This window comes from Podarcis vaucheri, assembly GCF_965113315.1.
Source record: "Podarcis vaucheri genome assembly, chromosome: 8".
In the NCBI taxonomy this organism is placed as follows: Eukaryota; Metazoa; Chordata; class Lepidosauria; order Squamata; family Lacertidae; genus Podarcis; species Podarcis vaucheri.
In genome coordinates this window covers 6,242,915-6,267,888 of record NC_138766.1, presented here as the reverse complement: position 1 = coordinate 6,267,888, position 24,974 = coordinate 6,242,915, and the positions used below count along the sequence as shown (strand labels likewise).

The following is a 24,974-nucleotide window of genomic DNA, read 5'->3' as shown; positions in this document are numbered from 1 at the left end:
TTATAAGATTTTTAACACTTTATTAACAGGAAAAGTGTACTCAGCAGAATGTCTCTCGTGCACAGAAGGCCATACAACATGAAGCAAGCAGAACCCATATAGGGAAAGGGGCAGCTGAAGGCAGGGGCAAAAATTGGGGGCTCCAAAAAAGAGCTCCAACTGCAGGCTCATCACAGGAAATGAAGAGTTAAAAAAAATCTTAAAAATGGGTTTATCCCCCAAGGAGCTTGGGGGATGGGGGATGCTAAAGTTCTTTATCAGATATTTAGGTTTACCACCTCACAGGCAATTGTGATGTTATCTTTGCAGGCAGGCAGGATACTAGCAACAGCAGGGGGTAGCCAGCCCCACACAGGAAGAGTGTGTGATTCCTTCCCAACTCCTACAGCCAGCTTCTACCAGGACATTTCGATACAAATTCTCTAATAAAGTCTTCCAAGGGTTGTCAAGCATCTTGAGGGCAGAAACAATATCCATCCAGGTGGAAGTTCATGGCTGATCAGTGGCTCTTCTTGGTAGAGCCAAAACCAGAGAAACCCATCACAGCCGCCATCTCATCGTCTTCCTCAAACGTCAAGTCTTCCTCAGCTCTCCTTTTCTTCTCCCTCTGTTTTTCCTTTTTGTAGGCTTTGGCCTTTTCCTCCTGCAACAAAGGGAAGCTGCCAAATGAGTCAAGCTCGCTTGCGCAACCAAAATCTTAAAGACACGGAAGACACAACTTAGGGAATCAGACAGCAGAGGCGACATTTTCGTCCCTGTCTGCACAGCAAACAATGGATGGAAGAGAAATGTTGGCTCCTCTGGTTGGTCCCAGAGGAGCAGTGGAAAGACAGCAGCCCAAAGACACTCACACAGAAGTGACACGTGAAGAATACAGTGTGTCCAGCAACTGTCAGCAACTGCTATTAAACAAATGCCAAAGGCTTCATCAGAAATTAACAGTAATGAAAATGCAGCTTTGCTTTAAAAGCAATGGACATGGATTCTGTACTGATGCCTCATTCCAACAACTGTGGTGCTGAACGATGGCGACAGACAATGTCAGTATCTGATGGCTGTTGGAACAGCCGAGTGACAGCTGCTCAGTGGAACATAAGCTGTGCTCTGAGTGGCTTTGGGGGGTTTTGGCATCAAAGGGTTTCCACAGCTCTAATCAAAATGTTTCGTTCTGTGAGATCACAAGGCCTGGAACGGCGCCAGACGTGTTGGGGGATGCAGAAGTGTGACTTCAGCGACTGACTCCTTGGCAGCTACTGAGGCTGTTGAAGCTCAAAGGACTCTCCTGTTTGCACAACTCTCTCAAACATGCAGGGGCACCGTGGGGCTCTTTCAGAGCAGCCATTGGCAAACACAGAGAGATCAAACCCATTGGCTTGATTTGTAAAATTAAAAAAAAAAATGCTGTTGGAATTGTAAAGGAAGCTACTTCTGCATTTCCCATATGACATGGTAATTTCATTTCCCCAAACTGGTGAGGAATTGGTTTTCCTCACCTACAGCCAAACAGCCAGTAAAAGGGGGAGGGGGAGAGGGAGAGAGAGAGAGGGAGAGGGAGGGAGGGAGAGCGCTGGTGTGGCTTATCGAAAGGTTTCACCAAAGCTGCTATGAAACATTGTACAGGTAAGTCCCATATCTTATGCAGGGGTTACATTTTGGGGATAGCGTGTACACACAATCCTACTTTCCAGAGTCAGTGCACCCAACGAGTCTTAAGGGCACCTTGCCCTAAGTTCTGGGAGGTTCTTGTGTGATCTCACATGGTCATCCAAGTTCCCATGAGATCTCGCGAGAGCCTTCCAGAGCCCAGTAAGGACACCTGGGAGCTTAAATGCTCTTTCCATGCCAAGAAAACCCTGCGCAAAAAGACCTTTTCAGCTCTCCACCTTCTGTGCATTTAATTTGTGTGATTTCAACCAGCCAGCCTTCAACCATGTAAAGCTGAAATCACATATGTTAAACACACATAAGTTGTGAGTTACCTGTAATTCTTCTGTGATTCTCCAGGGAGAAAAGGTGAGTGTGCCTAAGAAAGACTGACTTGCCTATGAAAGAAGGTCTACAAATCACACAGCCAGGGAAAGATCAGCCTCTGTTCTTTGCTGGGTTCTATAAAGGGGTCTGTGAATTCTGTGTTAAATATCAACTTTCTATGCAAAAGAAAGCTGAGTTCCGCAACCTGCATAAAATATGCACATAGGTCCTGAGGAGTTAAGTGAAGAAATGGTTTCTTTTGTTTCTGGAAGGGCAATGGATGGCACTGAAGTCTCTCCCATGACAAGTAAAAATCCCCCACAGACAAAAACGTGTTAAAGAAAAAGGTTCTGCCTGTATCAGAAAGGGCAGGGGGGAGACAGGCTATCTCCCCCAGTCTGTCCACCTATTGTGTGAGAGAAATCATTCTAATCTTTGGCACACTTTGGTTTCTAAAAGGAAAAGTGCTGGAACTGCACAGCTTTCCTATAAACAGAGAAAGACACACTGGAAATAATGCAAGCCCTCCTGAGGTTGCTGCAGACAGAATGAACGACAACAGGAAAAATCTTGGCTGCCACCTGCAGGTCAGTGTTGCACTGAGGAGACCAAAGACGGAGAAATATCTCCCTGGCAGCTTTAGCTCCCTGCCTAAGCAACAGGACCAGAGCAATTTTTGGAGTGAGAATAAACTGGTATCAGCACTATGATGGGATCAAAAGCAACCACTGTTTCAGAAATATTGGAAAATTAAGAAAATGTATTGCCACACTTTCATTTTTTAGCATGTTAAATGGCTCTTTTTAGCCATCCAATTGTGACAGAAAGCCCCCTAGTTAGGTGTTATTCCTTTCCAGGTATGCTAATTGTTTCAATTCCGGGCAACAGTTCACCTCTTCTCTGAGCTCCTTCATCCTCTCCTCAAAGTCATAATCCTTCTGCTTCTCCTCCATTTTTTTCTTGTTCACCTCAAAGCGTTTTTTCACTTGATCCAGTGTGGAGCGCTCCACTCTCATAGACATGCCCAGATTCCTCTGATCTAGAAAAGGAGGGAACCAACAACACTGTCTCAGAAATCCTGCCAATATTCAGCAGCCAAGCAAAAACCTTTGTCCCGTTTGGGAGCAAAATATTACACTTTTCTGGATACCTAGCTTCATCTCACCCCAGCATCTCTCTTCACAGCCGACCAAACTTCAGACTCTCTTAGGCAATGGAGAAAAAGATTAAGAGCCAAGCTGCATCTTGAAAATCATTTTCATCCTTACATTTCTGTAGCAAAGAACTGTGAAAATGCTGTCTTTGAAACTGGCTGCTTTGCACAGTACAGTACAGCCCTGTTTTTATATGGGCAGGCTATGCTAACTCCGAAGGTTAATTTGAGATATAGGCAATCATGCTCACCAAGCTCTTAATTAATAGTGCATCAGAGTTGAAGGTCTTGATTGACCCAGCAGGGAAGAAGTGGAATAACTATCTTCTGTGCTCTCTCCCTCTTTCTGATTACCTCCATCCCCACCCCAGCTAATATCCAACTATGCATAGCAAATTAGACTTGTGCTGCAAGTGACTGGTGCCTTCTGTAACATTGCAGGATTGCCTCTAAGCCAACTGAGCTTGCAAATACTCTTTTTTCCCTACAGGAAGCAATTCCATGGGGGTGGGGGAGTGCACCTGAGTGATCATGTTGACAAATTCCATAAACTGCATGTCTGAAGTGGGATGAGACCAAATTTGCCTGCTGGACTTGTAACTCCTACAGACGGGTAGCTAATGAGTCATACTCTGCTTGCTTCTTGCATCTATATCTGTCAGAGTTTAATTAAGCTAGAATGCACTGCATATATCATCTAGACATGAGGTGCAATCGGTGTGGGCCAGGAGCAGAACCTTTTTGGTTATCTATCTTTTATTAACTGCCTTGGTTTACATATTGAAGGGAACAGATCAACGTTTCTATTAAAAAGATTATCCTTTAGTCTGTAACTGTATAGATATCTGGTTAGCACAAACAAGAACTAAGGATTGGTATTTATTGGCATTTATTACTTGGCATTTATTCATCACTCCTCTGCATTTATTGGAAATAATCAATGAATAAGTGTTATGTTACATTTTTTTCTGTACTGTTTTTTGGCCCAGAGTCCCTTAAAGCAGTGGACACAGTTTTAATACTATAAAAGTATAATAAAATACAATAAATCTGCCATGTAAGACAGCAGGAGCATAGTTGAACTGTGAAGACAGTGAACTGACCAAATATGACGATGATCAAGTAACCTAGGGCTGTTAAGCATAACCTTAATAACCTAGGGCAAGTGGCAGAACCTTGAATAACCTCAAAATTATTTAGAAAAAAATAGAACATAAAATCAGGCATGTAAGAAAACAGAAATAGAAAAATGCAGTAATATAAATGAATACATGGGAAAAGACTAACAGTTGGGACCTAAATACTTGAGAGCTTGCAGGATATATGGCATTCAAAAGCAAACCAACCTTTTACTTTCCTCCAACTGAATTCATTTAGTCACCTGGAATGTATTTATACCCAGGAGGTATACTTAAGGACAATTTGGGGTGAGGAGGTTCTCTCGTGTTCATGGTGTAAAGATGTCTGTTTAGAAACACTAGAAGGTAGTTTGAAATTTGAACAATAGCTATTTATAGGTAAAATTCAGGAAGATATGGAAATCTGTACCTGTATCAGGGAATGTCAATTATTATTTATATCTTAATTTAAGGACATCAAAATTTAAGGACATCAAAGGTGGATTTACAAGCAAAATCAAAACACATTAGTTTCAAAACTACAATAAAACAATAAAAAATATAAATGTCATCAAGATTCCTGCCACAGCACAACTGGTGTCAGTTGGCCCTGTGATGGGGAGGAAACAGACCACCTGGAGCAGGCTCTGAAATCCTCTTTGCCTGCCTCCTTTACTCTCCTGTTCCTTCCCACAGGCCAGTTGATGGGAGATGATCCTCCTGCTGGGGGTGGGGGAAGGGACAGTCTCGCTGGAGCAAGTACAGAGGTTTTTTGTTTGGTTAACAAAACCAAATTAAAAAAGACCTGATAAGACAGCAGTTGTTTCTGCATCTTCAACCACCTCCACAGTGCATTCCCAATGTCTGAACCTTGATTCATGCTTGCATCCAAGCGTCTTGGCAAATAAAGCATAAGCTTTTGTATATATTAATACAAACAAATATTGCATCTCTGTAAGAATTCTGCTGCTGGGATGCAAAAACCAATAGGTCCCTGTGGAGAGATACAGTTAACCTCCACCACGTAGGGTCTGCTATCAAAGCACCACATGGAGTCTGCCTCCATATGCATAGCCATTGTTGCAGAATGGCCCCACACACCAAGATCCTTACACTCTCCACAACACCACTATTAGGGGGATTCAGAAACTTCTAGAGATTCTAGTTTGCTCCAAACAAAGAATGCCACACAGAAGAAGCCACCTTCTGATGGGCGTTCATGTGACTTCCTCTAAGATCAGGGAAGTCATAAAATGAAATAGGGGGAAAGGGGTGGATGAATCAGGGACCTCATCAACACCCCACCTCTAGCCCTCGGAGTGATGGCTTCCACACTTCCAAGGTGTTCTCTAATCTCCAAGGAAACAGCTTTTAGGTTTTATGCCTAGAAAAGTCACGAGATTCCATCTTCTTATTAAACAAATGCTTACAAGAACGAAAGAAGAGCCTCTTGGATCAGGCCAATGGCCCACCTAGCAGAGCAATCCAGCTCTCACAGGGGCCAACCAGAGGCCTATGGGAAGCCCACAAGGAGGACTGCCCTCTTGTGGTTTGCAGCAACTAGCATTCAACATACAGCCTCCAACCGTGGAGGCAGATCAAATTACACAAAACACATTTTGCTGCTTCTTTCCTTGGAACACCAAGTATCAAGGGGGGCAGCCAAGGGTGAAAGGTTCATAAGTTTGGCTTCCCATTTTGATGATGGGGGATGTGTCTTCCTAAGCCCAGAGGAAGTTGGTATGGCAGCAGAGTGGGAGGGGAAAGAGGAGTATGCAACCACTCGTTGAATAAAGAGTTGCAAGGCTGATTTATCCGATAAAACATGAACCATAAATTGTGCTTGAAAAACTAGAGGAAGCTATTGAAGAAGGGCCACAGTTCAAGGGCAGAGCCTATGATTTTGCATGTTGAATATCCCTCCGGCAGCAGAGCAAGGGGAACGCTCTGTAAGGTCTTGAGTGAATCATCTGACTCACTATAAAATATAAGATTAATCCCAGTGACTCATCTCATAGAAACCCTGCCAGCACAGTCCAATCAACTATGCCCTGCAGTGCTCAGATCCTGAGACCATGAAGACATGAAAGTTGCTCAGTTCTAGTCTGAAAGGAGAGACTGCAGCCTCTCCTTCAAATAAACATTGTGAAGACTGCTCCTAGGTGTTCTCACTTACCCGTGAAGATGAATAGGATACAAAAGAACCCAAAGGCCTCAGTGGTGAAGGAAAACTGAACCACATCAGTGAGAAGTGAGCCTGTTCCCCCACATGGCCTTGTCAGCCACCATTATCTCAAGCCTCATTATTATAAATATTATTATTAAGCTGCAATTAGTTTGTCTGTATCTAGTTTCAATCAGAACTGAGAAAGACTTGAGATCATAGGGCCAAGGAGACCTGTACATGGAGTACTAAGAGGAGCACTAATACATCATATCTTCACATCACCTCTCTTGGAGCTACATGTCCACGTTGGACAAGAGGATGGAACCCTGAAGACAAGTTTCAAAGGAGTAACACGCATCTGCTCTCCCTCTGGGATCTCCCAATAAAGGAATGAGCAGAATCAAAGGGAACTAGATCTGTGAATAAATACTTGGCAGGTCCCACAGGACCAAAAGCTGCTGAAGGACAATCAGGATAGCTTCCTCTGTTTTCCAAGACAGGTAACATTGTATTTCTTGGCTAATGGGGAAAAAAGGTGCTTTGTCCTTACGTTTTTTGCCATTGATATGGTCCAAGAAGTTGATGGAATCTTTAACTACACAGTCACAGACATTACAGTAATACCTGGAAAGAAAGGGAGAAAGGACATCAGTTCTCATATCTAACAGGATATTTATTTTACGTAAGGCTTCTCAGTTTCTATTTCATATCAAATTAAAGTGAGTACTACATGAGGGCTATCTAGTCAACGTTACTGAACTTTCAGAAATAGGTTGAATACAGGCACAATTTCTCTTCATTAAGTGCTCTGTCTTGCCATCTATGGAAATAATCCCACACAAAGCCCCTTGTCCTGCAATCTGGAACTTGCATGTGCAAGAAAATATAATTTTTTTCTTGCTGAGCCTAAGAGACTGAACTTTGCTACTTGCCATATACCCAAGACTTCAGGAGCTTATGGGCTATCTCACAAAGCAAGAGCAGCGCATGAGAATTTGCACAGCAAGTCAGAGCACTTGTCCCACTGCACATTTTCTCCTTCTTGTACTACCATGATATTAAGGTAGATAGGCAGACACGGTGGTATGGAGTGGTATTTTGAGGCCATTCATCCTTAGCAGCAGCTATCACCTATTAGCTCTGCTAAAAAGCTCACTCCAAACAGCAGAGGGCAGCACAAATTCCCAATGCACATCGCTTTTAAAGTTTCATTTCCCCCCACGTGAAGTTTGGAGGGGTGGGTGTGCCTTTTAAACCTCTTGCTTTACAGACTTGTTCACCAGTGTAAAATCTCTACAGAGGTTAAGGGCCAGGCATGTTCCCCTGAGGGTCACTAGTACTTGAAACTAAAATTCTGGTAATCAGGTAATGCCTAAGGGGTGGAGCCCAGTACAAAATAGGTCTACTCATTTGAAGTGTGCAATTCAAAAAATCCAGAGGAAATTCCAACCTCCTTAAGCCACAGCAAAATCTGTGCCCTCCATGACCATGTCTGGATTCAATTTCAATCTGTTGGCCCTCATCCACCTGACCATAGCTTCCAGGCACAGATTTAGAACAGAGATAGAGGCATCTGGATGCTTAGTTGCTGTGTGCTCTTTGAACAAGCATTGCAAAGACTCAGGATGACTCACCCTCCCATCTCAGACTGCGGCGTTGTTTTGGTAATAACAATGGTTTTGCCCAGTTTGGATTCCAGGTCCACCTTGTAGTCTCGGTGCCGAAGAAGCTCGCGCTTGACAGGTTGCACTGGTTTGCCTAAAACATAATAAGTTTTTCTTAAAATACTTCAGTTTAAACCGGGAATTCAAAACTGTATTTCAAAATGGAAAACAATACTTTGTTTATACACAGGACAAAATATGCTCCTCAAGAACTTCAACTTAGTCTTCTTGCTTACTTTTAATTCCCTGCTTCTAAAATCAGATGAACCTGCTCTTAATCTTTCTTTGTCTCATGAACTGCATCAAGAGCATCAGGAAAGGAACGGGTTATTACAATTTGTTTTGGATGGAAGCAGAACACAGAATTAAGTGGTTCGTATTTTTCCTCTGCAATTTTGCATTATGTTCTACAAACTAAGCCAGTGGCTCTTAACGGAAGAAGTCAATATGTTACAAACCATCTTTCTTTTCTCTCTCTTCCGTGAGTCGTTTCTCTGCAAGCTTCTCATATTCATCTTTGTCCCACTTCCGGCGGAAGTCCAGGTTTTTAGCCTACAAACCAAAGGAAAATGCAGAAATTCAACATTCAACATTCAATTCAGCAAAGCAAGGAAGTCTTAGTCCTGCAAACCACCAAGGGTAACTACAAACAAGTAGCCCAAGCAATCTGGCTGCTGCTCTTTGAGCCAGTCAAAGTTTCTAAGCACTTTTCAAAGGCAGCCCCACATAGAGAGCATTACAGCAATCCAACCAATTGAAAGTGCAATCAAAAGCACTCTTCTTGGGGGTTCAGCCCTATTGAATAAAGTGGGACTTGCTTCTGATTAAACCTTTGTTTGTTTGTTTGTTTGTTTGTTTGTTTGTTTGTTTGTTTGATCTATATCCCCTCTTCCTTCACAGAGCTAAAGGTGGCAGGCACAGAGTCCCCCTACTGACCACACTCAGACTTGCTTAGCTTCGGCAAGGTAGCTGCATCACATACCTCACACCTGGGACATATATAGGACTGCACAGTGAGTCCCAAGAACAGATTAATTAAAAAAATTATCTTTAAATAGCTGCTTTGCAGATGCAGGGCATGACTTTACTCCTCCACTGACTGAAATATGCTTTACAGCAGATGGAGACAGCTACAAGACCAAGAAGCTGGCACTGCAAATTCCCTGCTAACTATAGCAAAATAAAGGCAGAAGATTTCCAACAAGCAGGCAGAAACTTGAGTAGATATGGGAGGCTGGCACAACCATGATATCACCAAGTCATCAGAAAAACAGAGTTATACCTGGAAAGCTTTAAACGATACTACTTGACTTCCATGAGCTTTTTATACAAGGGGGAAATGTAAATAAGAGTGGGTCATGATAGGGGTTTATAAAATTAAACGTGGTATAATTTGTTCGGATACAGAAATGAGATATCATTTATAAGATTGTTTTACTGACTGTGTGTGCCTGATTTAAAATATTTTGCATCTGTAAATAAAGAATGAAATGACTTTTTTAAAAAATATGCAAAGGGTGCAAAAAAGTCCCCACCTCCTATGACAGTAGAACTCTTTCTTATACAATGCTAACTTCAGCCAAAAAAAAGTACATTGAGCTTCTGAAAAGCATGCAAGAATCTGAGTGTGTCCAGGAAGCAGGCTTACACTCAACGATATAAATCCATGAAATGAAAGTGAGCACCAAGTGAAACACTCTCAATGGAATGGATGACCAATATATTCAGAGCAGGCAAAAGAAGTAGTTCTTCACCCAATATACAACTAACTTATGGAATTTGGTGCTGACCTTTAAAGCCCTAAACGGCCTCGGTCCTGTATACCTGAAGGAGCGTTTCCACCCCCATTGTTCAGCCCAGACACTGAGATCCAGTGCCGAGGGCCTTCTGGCGGTTCCCTCATTGCGAGAAGTGAGGCTACAGGGAACCAGGCAGAGGGCCTTCTCGGTAGTGGCGCCCGCCCTGTGGAACGCCCTCCCATCAGATGTCAAAACGATAAACAACTACCTGACATTCAGAAGACATCTTAAGGCAGCCCTGTTCAGGGAAGTTTTTAATATGTAACGCTGTACTGTTTTTAACACTGATTGGGAGCCGCCCAGAGTGGCTGGGGAAACTCAGCCAGATGGGCGGGGTATAAATAATAAATTATTTTATTTATTATTATTATTATTATTATTATTATTATTATTATTATTATTATTATTATTATTATTACTGTATGGTGGTGGCCATTAGCTTGGCTGGTTTTAAAAAGACATTAGATAAATTTATGGAGGCTAAATTTATCAATGGAATCACTAGTTTCTGAGGCAACACCTATCAGTTGCTGGGGAACATAAAATTGAGAAAAGCTGTTGCCTTGATGTCCACCTTCAGGGCTTCTCCAAAGCATCTGCTTAACCACCGTTGGAAACAGGTTGTGGAACCAGATGAACCTTTGATCTGACCCAATAGGACTCCTATGAAGCAGGACAAGGCAGATTTGTAAAACAGGAAGAGGCAGAGTGTGCCTTAAGTTTTTCCCAAGGAAACAAGCATCATAGCTTTAAAAAATAAAGAGACTTCCCAATAGAATGGGGCAAGCATTTGGCACAGTGACACCTAGCCACTCAGATGCCATGTTAGGAAATTCTAGGGCAAATTCTCCTCCTGATAAAGAAACACAGATACACAGTACAAGAGAGCAGGGGGACCATTTCACAGATGGGGTGCAAAACTCGGCAACATCCAAAGATCTACTCTTAGACCCATTTAAGGTTAAAGGTTAAAAAGGCAATTTATTTCAGGAATGTGGGTTATACTTGCTTCCCATCTTTTTAAATCTCGTAACAATTAGCAGCACAGGACATAGAACCACCTGTTTGGCCAGACAGATGTGCTCTTCAAGCATAACCACATGTGGCCCAATATATAGGGGGAATGCCTCCATGGGCCAGCCCTCCATCTGGTTGAGTCAGCCTCTTAATTCTGCCATTCCTGCACCAAACAGCAAAAAGCAAGGTGTTCTCAAACAGCAGTTCCTTAATTCTGGAAACCCATTTTTTTCTGAATGTTCCAAACCCGGACCTCTGCTTAAACTCCCATTTCGTAGCCAGATGTAATATGGGTAGCCGAGTTGTAGCTTTCAACTTTTAAAAGAAAAGGAGAGGGGGAAAGAGAAGAGTTTTAGTATTTTTCAAGTTTTTTAATCTGCCTTCAAAAATACTATGACTGTTTTAAATTAATGTTGCCTGCCCAAAGCATTCAGGAGAGGAGAGCTTCAAATTTAAATTATGTTAAGTTTTACATTTTTAAATTGTTACTAAGCCTGAGCCTAAGGGATACTTAGAATGAAAAATCTAAAATAAAATTAGTCAAGCATTTCTACACAAGCATTTTAATTTTGGTGCTTTTTTCTTGTTATTTCTTTCACCCTTTGCAGGATTACAAGATTTGAATTTCAGCGTAAGAGCCTTGAGACCTTTCTCTTTAGCTGTTTTTCCTTTTCTTCTTCGGGGTGCTAGTTCTACTGACAGATGCTTTCTCATTTAGCCCAGCAAGACAGCATCTTCTCTCCTTGCTCTAACATTGCATCCCGACCCTGCAACAACTAAATAAGCACAAAAACAGGTTCCCCTGTATGGTTTTTCATTCTGAGCTTCTCCCTGTTCATGAATAAACCTATGGGGGAGACCATCAAACAAAGTTAAGAGAGAAGGAGTTCAGATTGCACAACACCCCTCTGCGTACGTCAGCTGTATGCTACAACCTCTGGGTTGAGGGGGCTGCATTAATACGTGACAAAATCCACATAACTTCATTCCTAAGAATAAAGCAAATGTACAGTGGTACCTCGGGTTAAGTACTTGATTCGTTCCGGAGGTCCGTTCTTAACCTGAAACTGTTCTTAACCTGAAGCACCACTTTAGCTAATGGGGCCTCCTGCTGCCACCGCACCGCCGGAGCACAATTTCTGTTCTCATCCTGAAGCAAAGTTCTTAACCCAAGGTACTATTTCTGGGTTAGCGGAGTCTGTAACCTAGCGTATGTAACCCGAGGTACCACTGTACATGAAATAGCCTATGATACCAAGCACCATTCCATAATTCCTACCCCCCAAAACACCCCAGCATTATTTTACACACAGTAGGCCTATCTCTAATTTATTTAATTTGACTCAAGAAAGAATTTCTACACTGAAACACACATAATCAATTTAGAATAAACATCTGAATGGACAGTGTGTGTGTGTGTGTGTGTGTGTGTGTGTATTTGTGTGTGTGTTATCTTTATCTTGCCTTTTCGAGCCAAGCCTTCACAAGGCAGCTCAACAAATAAGAAATTACATTAAGAAGATCATAGTAAAAACATTCCATAAAGCAACAGTCATTTAAAAACAGAAAACTGGCAATTAAAAGAAAGAGCTTGTTGGAATAGAAAGCATTTCAGGGTCCACAAAAAAAGTTTCCAAGAATTAGGGCCACCACAAATAGTGAGGTGAGGTGTAAATATTCTCTGCTAGAAAACTCTCTGGAGAATATTCTCCACAAACTGTAAATTCTAGTTTTACAACCCACATTAAAAAAATCTAGTAAATAATAAGTCAAGCTGTGATACTGCCAATGTAAGTAATGAATAATGAATAATTATTTTTTTGATCCAGTTACAATTACTGGGCATTGTGTCATTCACCATTGGCAGTTCTGAAATGTGAGCTACAGAAAACATTTTTTTTTTTAAGTTTTAAAAATGCTATTCATTTAATGTGATGAACATTTGAATTCGTATGTACTCATGTAGTGGACCTGAGTTTTTTTATATTTCCTTTTACTTTAAAAGCTACATCTCATTCATACACAACATAATTATAATTCAAAGTTGATGATAAATATACAGTTAGTGGCAGGCTTAGTGATTAACGTGAGTCATTCAGGTTGGATTTTCAATTTCAAGTTTGGTGCAAAAAAATCAAAGAATGTGAATTCACTGCATTGCCCCATTGAATAAAAACAGTTTTTGGTTGCCATCTGAACAAGCTTACCTATGAATAAACATGTATATTAACTAATTATGTCATTTTCAATGCATTAAAATGAATATTCTCCTATTTTAAATGAAAATTCTCTAATATTCTCATTAAACGAGAATATTCTAGAGAATATTCTCTGAAAGATTATTCTCGAGAATTTAACATCACTAACCACAAGTAAGGTTTCATAGAATTAGGGCAACCACTGAAAAGCCTTTCTTCCTGGTATTCCCCAACCTGATATTTCTTAGTTGTGGGCTTCCATGGCGGATTGTATGGGTCTGAGCAGCTTCATTTGGGTTTATGTTGTGCTTCAAATAACATGCATGCTTCTCACACTTCACAGGAGCTGGGGCCCAGGGGCCCTGGCCCTAGCCCTAATATAAAAGGAAACCCATGACAGGCAAGCAATTAAGATGATAGGCAGGCAATAGGCTATATGTGGATACTGGTCCATCAAGAGTTGGACTGCTCCCAACCTTGCCTATTAGGCAGCCACAATCAGGACATTAGGTTGTATCCAACTAAAATTACTCAGAGTAGATAGACCCATTTAAAATAATTGACCTAATTAGACATGACCATTGGGTCTACTCTGAATAAAACCCTTGAACTTGGGCCCACTTTACACCAGACCAGTGCTCTGAAAGACCTGCTCCCTGCCTTGCAAGCCCTTTTCCACCTGGCCTGGGAGGGTGGGGCCTGACTGACTCCAGCTACAAAGCTGAGACTGCTGAACAGACTCTTGGGCTAGGATATTGTTCAGAGAGCGTTGTTGGGAGAAGGGCTGTTGTTGCTGTTATTGTATCTTAGTTTATTTGTATCTTAGTTATTTGTATCTTAGTTTTATATTTTCTTATTATTCATGTAGAAATTGTTCAGTATGGCAGCATACTTTTTGATGTTTTATTTATTGTTTACGACTACTTTTGTGATGTTTGTAATTATGTAAGCTGCCTTGACCATGGTTTCAACTATGGAAAGTGGCATACAAATGAAATTATTACAATTATTATAATAATTATTATTAATTTATTTATACCCCACCTATCTGGCTGGACTTCCCCAGCCACTCTGGGTGGCTTCCAAAACAAAATATTAAAATCCAGTAATGCATCAAACATTAAAAGCTTCCCCCTAAACTGGGCTGCCTTCAGATGTCTTCTAAAAGTCTGGTAGTTGTTGTTCTCTTTGACATCTGGTGGGAGGGCGTTCCACAGGGCGGGTGCCACCACCGAGAAGGCCCTCTGCCTGGTTCCCTGTAACTTGGCTTCTCACAGTGAGGGAACCGCCAGATGGCCCTCGGCACTGGACCTCAGTCTCCAGGTAGAACGATGGGAGTGGAGACACTCCTTCAAGGTATACTAGATCGAGGCCTGTTTAGGGCTTTAAAGGTCACCACCAACACTCTGAATTTACTGCGAGCCAATGTAGGTCTTTCAAGACCGGTGTTATGTGGTCTCGATGGCTGCTTCCAGTCACCAGTCTAGCTGCCGCATTCTGGATTAGTTGTGGTTTCCGGGTCACCTTCAAAGGTAGCCCCACATAGAGCACATTGCAGTAGTCCAAGTGAGAGATAACCAGAGCATGCACCACTCTGGTGAGACAGTCCGCGGGCAGATAGGGTCTCAGCCTCAGTGGTGCATACCAGGTGGAGCTGGTAAACAGCTGCCCTGGACACAGAACTGACCTGCACCTCCATGGACAGCTGCGAGTCCAAAATGACCTGGTCCTTCAGGGGCACAGTTACCCCATTCAGGACTAGGGAGTCCTCCACACCTGCCCGCCTCCTGTCCCCCCAAAACAGTACTTCTGTCTTGTCAGGATTCAACCTCAATGTTAGCCGCCATCCATTATGTATGTATGTTTGTGGGTGAAAGATAGCAAATGCCCTGTCACGTGGCCTGGATAACTCAGTTGGTTAAAGCGTGGTGCTGATGATGCCAAGGTTGCAGGTTTGATCCCTGTATGTGACAGCTGTGTACTCCTGCACTGAAGGGTCAGGCACCCCCAACCTGCGGCCTTCCAGACGTTTTGGCCTACAGCTCCCATGATCCCTATCTAACAGGACCAGTGGTCAGGGATTATGGGAATTGTAGTCCAAAACATCTGGAGGGCCGCAAGTTGGGGATGGCTGGACTAGGTGATCCTCAGGGTCTTTTCCAACTCTATAATTCTATGATTTTATGTGTCCTTCTCCTATCTCCTGAAGTTGCTGAATATCACTAGTCCCAAAGTGTCATCCGGCTTGGGATTGGCAGGTTGCAACAGGCAAGAAGGGGAGGAGTTGAGACCAGGAAACAGATGCTAGAGGACCCAGGACCCAGGCAGATTTGGATAGGGAATCAAGACACTGAATGCATATGGTTCTAATTTTGTCCGATCTCTTGTTTTTGCTTCTTGAGGTGACTGCAGCTGACCAAACATGCAAAACATGGGTTGGGCCTTGTTCCCACCACTCTTCAGGATAGGGCTCAAACTTGCATTTCCCATTTTCCAGCCTCATTATCTCAAGCTCCAGGGAGTTTTTCATTCATTGTTGGTTATCTTAGTTCAGAGGTCGGCAACTTCAACCAGAGAATGAACCGGTCGACTCTCGGTCTGTCTGAGGATGGGCATGTGCGCACGAACGCTCTTCCAGGTCGGAGGAGCACCCGTAAGCGTAGGCTATTTCTGGCGCTCCTCCAACCCATGGGCCTAAGGTTGCCGACCCCTGTCTTAGTTCATACCTTCTTCCTGTCTAACACTGGGCCTTGAGCCCTTCTTGCACTGGTGCTACCTTTACTGGGGGCTATCTGGATGCTCTTTTGTACTGCCTCTCTTTTCTTCCTTTTGTGTTGTGCAGTCAAAAGCATGATGGCTACTACCGTGGTACCACGGGTTACATACACTTCAGGTTACATATGCTTCAGGTTACAGACTCCGCTAGCCCAGAAATAGTGCTTCAGGTTAAGAACTTTGCTTCAGGATGAGAACAGAAATCGTGTTCTGGCGGCGCGGCGGCAGCAGGAGCTCCCATTAGCTAAAGTGGTGCTTCAGGTTAAGGACAGTTTCAGGTTTAGAACAGACCTCCAGAACGAATTAAGTACTTAACCCGAGGTACCACTGTAATCTGTGTGGATGATATAAGGAAATAAGGACCCCTATGTGCAGGGATTCCTGGAGATTTACAGTTGCTGTATTTTTCCTGCAGGCAGTGGTTCATGCAGGTACTGTGATGTGTCTGTTTTTGGCTGATTGTATGGGTTGGTGCTAAGGGAAGGGTATAATTGGGACATTTCCTTGTCAGTGCACAGATTGGCTCCTTATGATGGGGAGTTAACCGCACAGAGCTCTGTGAATGGTAGGAGTCAGGGATGTTACCATGGCCACTGAGAGAGTGACTGGTGCCCCTATAGGTTTTTAGGGTGAGTTGGGTTTCTCCCCGTTCCGCTTTTCTGAGGGGTGCACAGGATCTCAACTAAGTTACACTCACAGCTGGAGGGAATCCGAGAAGGGTGCAGTCGCTCCAGCAGCACTCCCCACCTCCATGGCGCAGCATGCACATGCCCTGGGTGCCAGCGGCGCATGCTCTGCCACTGCAGAAAGGTCTGCCAGACCCTTGGGAATCATGAGTCATTTAACAGTGAGGGTAACACTACAGAGCATGGACATAGGTGGGATACACTACTGGGTGGTTGCCTTTTAAAGTCTGTATTGATAAAGCAGAGGGGGGGGAGTGGTCTGCAAACAGTTCTCTCTTTCTAATTATGACTTTGGGGGAAATGGGAAAAGCCTTGACACCCTAACAAGTCATATTCCCCCTTATTAGTCAAATGAATGATCTTACAACAATAAAAACAAGCAACAGAAGCCTCATTTAAAAGAAGTGCAGCACTGGAATCAAATTTTCATGCCACTCTTACCTCTTGCAATTTTTAAAATGGAATCACTGCAAACAACTACAGCTAAGAATTAAGAGAGCCCCAGAGAGAGGTTGAAATCTTGATTCATTTATTCCCAGAGCCTGTTAAGTGGTTTAAACATGTCATGACTAAGATCATTAGCCACTTCTCCAGGTAAAAAGAAGAAAGGAGATTTACAAGGCAGAAATTAACATTAGAGGGGGAGGGTATTTTCCAGATTCAACCTCACTGAAGCAGCACTATCACAAATCAAAGTTGGCCTGTGCCTGGAGAGAAGGCAATTTACTAGCTGCTTCACTTTTCTCCTAGATAATAAAAAGAAGCTGTAGCCTTTTGAAGATCTTTTAGCCATGTCCCTAGGCCAGGCAGAGAGAAATGAATCAAACTCAACTTCAGATCTTGCTGTAATAAGGCATGGCTTGTGATTCCAAAGAAACTTTTCCAGTGTGATCAAACGAGGGGTTTGCTGGAAGCCCCAACATCTTTTAACAAGTGCTTAGCAGCTACAGTGAATCTCTCCCCAAGAGAAGACATAAGCTAAGGAGAAAAAAGGACCTCAGGCTAACGTTCATCACAGGGCACAAAAACACAGGAAATGTTCAGCTGCATAAAACAAGATTCAGTCAAAGCTGCCACCAGAAAAAGGACCTCTAATGTGATACTTTTGTTCTTAACGATTGTACAAATGCATTTCTTCAAACAAAAAAACACATTTGGGTAGCAAAATGTTTGGATAAACAAGAGCGTAGTTAAGGTGAAGCTCTAGAGAAGAAAATAGTTTGTGTTTGCTGTGGCAGGGAAACACAAGAATAACCCTACTGGATCACAGCAAAGGTCAATCTAGCCCAGTTTCCTGTTCTCACAGCGGTCGCTGTGCAGTGCATCTCTTTCAAACCTACAGTTGAGGATAGAATTTCAGCCGGAGCTCATCAAACTGATGTCTGAGCTGGACATGTACATCACCCAAGTTCTTGGCTCCTGGTACAAGTTTCTTAGTTGTACCCACAGGTACACTGCTGTTGAGGGCAAGTCAAACCACAGTTTACATTGCCTTGCATTGGCAGACTTGTCAGAGAACTCTGTCAATTTGTGAAATTTATAAGCAAACACTCTCTGCTGCTTTCCAACTGGATCCTACTTCCAGATCCAGCCCCTGGACCTGTGAGGAAATTGTACCAGAGATATGTTTCCCCTGCCCCAGTAGGATTTTCTCTTCTATGCCACTCTAAAAAGTACAGATGCCATCCCAGTATACAAACCTGGCAGACCTTGGCTTCCTGGCCTGCAATCCCCAAATGGTCAAACTCCTGCCTATTCCCTTCTTTCTTTCCTACTGTGCTAGTGTGGTATAACAGCTAGAGTGTTGGACCAGAACCTGAGAGAACAGGGTTCAAATCCCTGAGCACTGGGTGACCTTGGGCCAGTGTCTCAGCAGTGTTCGAAACTAACCGGGTGCCAGTTGCATTTCACAACAGGCAACCAGTCTTTTGTGAGGAAGTGGAGATGTCTGGGCATCAAGTTTGATGACTAACACCTCCATCTGACAGGCTGTTGCTGCTGCCATACAATGCCAGTCAGCTAGCTTGCGGGGCAGCATGGCACTAAAATAAATGTTTCTTTTGGTGCTGCGCTGCTGTGCAGATCAGCTGATCTGTGGGGCACCTAGGCATTCCGTTGTGGTGACATTTAGCTTTTATATTTCAATTTCTAACACTGTGTCTCAGCCTAACATACCTCACAGGGTTGCTGTGAGGATAATATGGGGACGAACAGAAGAACCATGAATGCCAACTTGAATTCCTTGGAGGAAAGGTGGGATACAAAGGCAATCATTCAATGGTGCCAAAGGACTCAGACTAAGAATGTGGTGCTCCCAACCTAATACTTGCCTCCACAACACTATAAGCCACCAGGTCAATTCTCTCTCCCTCAATTTCCCTTCTTTTAAACAGACATCTTCAACAGTTCATAGAGGCCTCAACCAAAGGCTTAATTTCTAAACTCTGTATGAGACCCAGCGCTAACATCCCAGACCTGGAAATTTAGAGGAGTGTTTCCACCATCGTTTACTCACAAACACCTCTAAATACCCATTTGAAAATCATGTACAGTGGTACCTCGGTTTACGAATTTAATCCGTTCCTGAAATCTGTTCTTAAACCAAATCCGTTCTTAAACCGAGGCACGCTTTACCTAATGAGGCCTCCCGTCGCCATGCCCTTCCACCATTCGGCTTCCGTTTGTAGCCCAAGGTAAAGTTCACAAACTGGAACACTACTTTCAGTTTTGTAGTTCGTAAACCAAATAGTTCATTAACAGGGCTGTTCATAAACCAAGGTACCACTGTATGTAGAATGCAAGGTTTACAGTTAAGGTTGGCTGTTGCCAGCATTTTTGTGTTCCCAACATATTAAATGATTCCATGTTTACCTGGAAGAGCTTGAGCCCATCCAAGTTGCACAGGGTAAGAATGATCTCCAATGATCCTGGCAGCTTACTGTTCCTTTTTCCACTGATCCCACTGAATTCACCTTTTTCAGCACTGTAACACACTGTGTCAATATTTTCATTGAACTACCCACCTTGGTCACAATATCTCTTTCCTGATCAGCCACAACCAGATAAGACATCATTACTATATATGTGAGATTGATTTTTTGCCCCAATGTGCATCACTTTACACTTGCTTAATTTGCCATTTTGATGCTCACTCACTGAGAATGGAGAGATAAATTTGGAGCCCCTTACAATCTCTTTTTGGGTTTTACCACCCTGTACAATTTGGTACCATCAGCAACCTAACTCTTAATTGCAGATCATCTATGCACAAGTGAAAACATGGATCTTTATCTCCCTGGTTTCATGTCATGCACACTTAGAGCTCACAGTGGAAGATGATGGAGACAGGGCACTTTGCACAAAACAGCCCGCCCACAGAACAAACATAGAAAACTTGAGCACACTGCTGTTCCTAAATTCCCAAGAAGGCCTCTCCTCAGGACCCCGGACACAAACACCCAACAACTGCAGGTGCCAGGACAGCATCAGGCGGAACAAGGAACGGAGGACAGAAACAATACTGCATAGCTATCATAACTGTCTTTCATGTCTCCCCCAACCCTCCTTGCTATATACAAATACTGTATATTGCTTTAACACTCTTCCCCCAACAGCAGGGAGCACTGTCTCCCCCACACAAGAAAGCTCTCTGCAGACAAAAAGCAGGCATTCCACTCATTCCCACTGCTGGAAGTGACTCCTGGACACATTTGCCTTGCGTGATCACAGCCTAGATGCATGGGGAGCACACCAGCAGCAGCAGTGGAGAATCTTAAGCCTGACAGGTCTCCTAATTTGACCCTCAAGGCTGTTTTGGGCTGACACACTCACCTGATATCATATTGTGTCAGGCAATAAAAGGTAAAGAAGTAGTTGCAAAGGAGCAACCAGTTTGTGTGTGCCTTGGAGTGGCTCCCAATTGTTCTTTTGCAGTCCCAGCTTGCATTCACCACTGTTTAAATTTGGTGCTGAACACAAGCCCTATTGCTTTTTGGGTTGGATCGGTTTCACCTGGCTTCATAGGATGTCAGGGGACGGGACAGCCAGATATCATGTGTGGCCTCTGGAAGATTGGCCACTATTTGATCTGGTGGTTCTCAGTTTACAGAATCCCACTGCAACCCCGAAGGTGGTGAAGGCGGCACTATTTGCTCTTCTTTCACTTCTCCCTCTCACACATTCATCCAGGGACTATGTGCTCCAGCTGCTGACAAAAGTCATGGTTCATTATCTGTGTCTCCCTTGCACTCTCCCAAGAACTATCCCATACCTGTTCTGTGTTGAACAGGAGGGTGGCCCACACCATACCCAGCAGCAGTGGTGTTCCTTGCAGTTAGTCCAATGACTAAGATGGTTAGCCTCCTTGCCAGGGCCAGATAGACTATCAGCAAAGTACGATAAGAAATTCAAAGACTATCTGGCACAATCATTAAAAGACGTAATGAATCAGATATTAATCACAGGGAAGGTGCCAGATTCCTGCATAGATGCCTATATCACACTTATCCCAAAACCGGAAACGGACATATTGTTAGTCAAAAATTATAGGCCAAGCTCTCTATTAAATAATGATTATAAGTTGTCTGCATAACATATTGGTTACAATACCATCAACTTAATTATATATTCAAGATTGACAAAAAGAAAGATTTTTTAAATGAAACCTCTAAATTTGAAAAGGAGCTGTTAGAAAATAAGACTAAATTACTTTCAGAAATGTATAAATTATTATTAGAATGGCATACAGAAGACGAACAGGTCAAATCAGTAATGATACACTGGGTGAGGGATTTTGGATATAATACAATCAGCAGCATGGGAGAAGTTATGGAATTGGAACTTAAAATTTACAGCATGCTATACTTTGAAAGAAAATTATATGACAACGATGTATCGTTACTATTTAACTACTGGCAAATTAAGTAAAATGTATAAAGCAAGATCAAACACATGCTGGAAATGTAAGGAAAAAGAGGGCACTTTCTATCATATGTGGTGGACTTGTAAAGTAGTAAAAGAATTTTGGGAGATGATATACAATGAATTGAAAAAAAAATGTTTAAAATAACCTTTTCTTTAAAAAAAAAAAAAGCTTTTCTTTTAGGAATTGTAGGTGCCGGAATTCCAAGTGACCAGAAAAGACTTTTCATGTATGTGACTACTACTGCCTGGACACTACTAGCCCAGAGATGGAAAGAAGGCACAGTCCTTACCAGAGAAGAATTGCAGATTAAACTGATGGACTACGCAGAAATGGCAAAACTGACTGGAAGAATCAGGAAGACCAAAATTTCAATAAGGAATGGGGGAAATATATAATTACCTAAAAAATCATTGTAAACAATTAAAATTATTAGTAGGATTGGAATGACACATGTAGTTAAATGTTGGACTATGATTTTATCAGAGATTTAATAGAATTGGACTAACAGAGAAGATGCAGCAGAAAAAGTGAACATAAGGACCCACAAAAGGGGAGGAAGGACGTCCAAGGGAACTTATGGAAATTGTTTTGTTTGATGATTGTTTGTTAATCTGAACATTTAAATAAATTTATAAAAAGAGATTGCTAGCCTACTTGTCCCTAGCAGGCTCCTGTACTCTTGCAAGCTCCATGACAGTCAGTCTGGCAGGAGGTGCAAGTGTTCCTAGCACGGAACTGGTGTACAACCAGGGGCCCTGCTGAGGCAATTGATTTGTAGCATCACGTGTCTTTCTTTCACTGAAGCTGCTCAATAAAAGCTCTGACATTGACAAATGGTGTTTCTCTGTTGTTGGAGAATGCTGAATTCTTTTCCCACCTAGGAAAATCTGGCTTCACCTAGCCTCAAGATGGGACTGTGAGAAGGAGCAGGGAGCTTCATGGGCAGTGGCTCTGCTTCTTTCTAATCACTTAATTTTGCAGGACTGTGAGGGATCAGGTCTCTCAGGGTGCACTAGTGGGCAGAGAGAGATGAGGAGCAGGGGCAATGAGCCCAGCTGGGATGCCACCCAACAAGGTTGGTCCACCAGAAGAAAGGTGGGAGATAGATTGGGGGGGGGGTTGCCAAGGGAGTTGGTGGGCCAAAGGGTCTATACAGTGCTCCTCCTAACAGGTTCAGATGTGCCACATTGTGTGGATCACTTCCCACCTTTCCTAGTTTGGGGGTGTACCCGATCTGAACCAGGACCCCAAGAATATGAAAAATAAGCTATCCTGCTAGTCCAAGGCTCCTCCTCTAGGCTTTGTACTCCTGGCAGTTATGAGTGGGTGTTGGGTTTAGCGACCAGGAGCCAAATGGCCCACGAGAGCAATTCCTGTCTACTGCTGTGGCTGCTTAAAAAAACTGCCCTGTGAAGCTTGCTGTGTGGGTTCAAGTTCTGAGAGCCTCACCTCTTCTGGTTCTGACATGTCTTGGGGGGTAGCAGGTGGGGGCAGGCATGTAAAAGGTGAATAGGGTTCTCCAACTTCTCAACCCTGTACCCTATGAAGTGAGTTACTGAAAACAGCTGCTTTCAGTTTGCGTCTTCCCATGGTTTCTTAGCAAAAGTGTTTTCCCCCTAGCTGAGTAGGCACTTCTCCCAAGAGGCCTGTGTGTATCCTCTGCAGGTATCCTGCTGAGGAGCTATGTAGACACTGTGTTTTGTATCCTCTCCATCCTTCTTTTGGGGAGTTGTGCTTTAAAACAGCACTTGTGAGCAGCTTGTGGCATATGGGGATTTGAACTCCTGTCTGTTGGAATGCCTGCAGACTTGCAGTATCAGGTTCACTGCTGGCTGTGCCACAGGGGCTGAGAATGGGGGTGCCTTAAGTGATGTGTGTATGGTGAGGCATAGTGTGTCCCCAACAATGTGAGCTTCATTGGCTCCTACCGTGTGTCGCTGGAATATGGGCACAGTCCCAAACTGGTGAGAACTGGTGGACTTTCAAGGAGACACTTGGTGCATATCTGATATTTTTACACCATTTTTGTATCTTCTGATTGTGCAAGTTCCTCTCCCGTCCATCCAAATTAAACATGCAATGGATACAGCAGTTGTTCAACCTGCCTAACAGCTGTGTACCTGAAGCCCCAGAGTAATAAAAGTATTTTATTGGTCTGTGAGTGATGTAGTGGCTAGGGTGTCCAAAGCCATAAAACTGACTTGCTGACACTTTGGCCATTCAAGAATGATCCTATGTCATAGGTTTGCTTTGAATATATGCTGCTCTAAGCTTCCTGGGGGAAAGGATGCGATAAAAACGTTAAGTCAGTGAAAATCAAGTTCTCCTGCAGAAATAAGTAAATAAAATATTTAAGTTCCTCTTTGGAAAGAAAGCAACCAAAGGCAGCTTTTGGGTCTACAAATCTCTTGTGCTATTTTGGGGTCTTGGGTGACACCACAAATGAAGGTTGCACCTCTGAATTTTGCAGAAACCATCTCTCTCTCTCTCTCTTTGTGCATGCCCAAAATGTTACCAGCTCCAAAAAGACACCCACCATGTCATTTCTACATACCCCTTTCATACCCAGCTGGCAGCTCAGTCTCATGCAGAGCTGAGCTACCTAAACTGGATTATTTCAAGGGGCTTAAGTGCAGCTAACTTCCACAGGACCAAGCTGCGAGTCCCTGGGGTCTGTGGCAGTTAAGAGCGCTGCATCCCACCAGACACAGGTGAGCACAGCAGCTCCCAGAGTTCACCCAGAAGTCCGAAGGCGCAAAGCAGAGCGAGAGCAGGGAGGCGAGCGGCTGCGGAACAGCGAGAAGCAACGGTGGCCGAGAAGCAGCAAGAGCTGTAAAATGCAGATGTGACTCCCCGCACGCGCCCAGAACGATGTTTTGGGATTCTTCCCCTCAGGACTTTGGGGCAGCACCAACCTAAGACGGAGCAAAGGCATGTTTTTGCCTCCTGGCCAGTCCGGAACTTTCCCCACAGCCTGTTCAACAGAGACCATCTGCTGCTACGCCCGCAGCTCCGGCTGATCTCGGGAGGGGACGAAACTCCTTTCAGGCTCTTCGTTAGCTTTCCTAGCCGGCACCCGCCAAGACGCGGCTTTCGGGGCGCTTACTTGTGAGTAAACACCGGGCAAGCACGTGACAGGCGCTGGGCGGCCATGGAGGCGGGACCCTCGTCCGCCCGAACGGGGCCTGAGAGGGGGGTCCCCGGTGTGTGTCCCCCCCACGGGAAGCCGGTGGGCGCAGGGGGTGGGGGGGCAGGGGCGGGAGCTGAGGGGGCTTTCCGCGCCTGCCCCCCGAAATGCTTAAAGGTTAAAACAAGGAACCGACAGAGCCCTTCCTTCCTCCTCCTTTCCCAAAGTAAGCCCATTACCTACCCCGCTGCCCGACGCCATCTTGCCCAGGAAGCGACCCGGTGAGTCGTAAAGTGTCGCGCGCGCCGCCGTTCCCCCCCCCCCCGCCTCTCCCGCCACGATCGTAAAGCACCGACAGGAAGCGGCGCCGGCCGG

The 24,974-nt window shown here is 43.8% G+C and overlaps 1 protein-coding gene across 1 annotated transcript; it reads right to left on the bottom strand.

Annotated features, from left to right (window-relative positions):
• ZMAT2 (zinc finger matrin-type 2) lies at positions 1 to 24,966 on the bottom strand. Its single transcript, XM_082234695.1, has 6 exons — positions 24,843 to 24,966; positions 8,532 to 8,625; positions 8,044 to 8,167; positions 6,960 to 7,033; positions 2,865 to 3,010; positions 1 to 643 (listed from the first exon to the last, which is right to left on the bottom strand). The coding sequence occupies exons 1-6, from the start codon at positions 24,858 to 24,860 to the stop codon at positions 500 to 502; spliced, it is 600 nt and encodes a 199-aa protein (XP_082090821.1). The 5' UTR covers positions 24,861 to 24,966; the 3' UTR covers positions 1 to 499.
• Between the last annotated feature and the right edge of the window lie 8 nt (positions 24,967 to 24,974).

Bases quoted from the DNA above. Each gene is read 5' to 3' on its own strand.
- ZMAT2 (XM_082234695.1), bottom strand. The intron at 8,168-8,531 runs GTTTGTAACATA...ATTATGTTTTAG, and splicing joins AGAGAGAGAAAAGAAAGATG to GCAAACCAGTGCAACCTGTC. The intron at 3,011-6,959 runs GTAAGGACAAAG...CTCCTTTTCTAG, and splicing joins CCATATCAATGGCAAAAAAC to ATCAGAGGAATCTGGGCATG.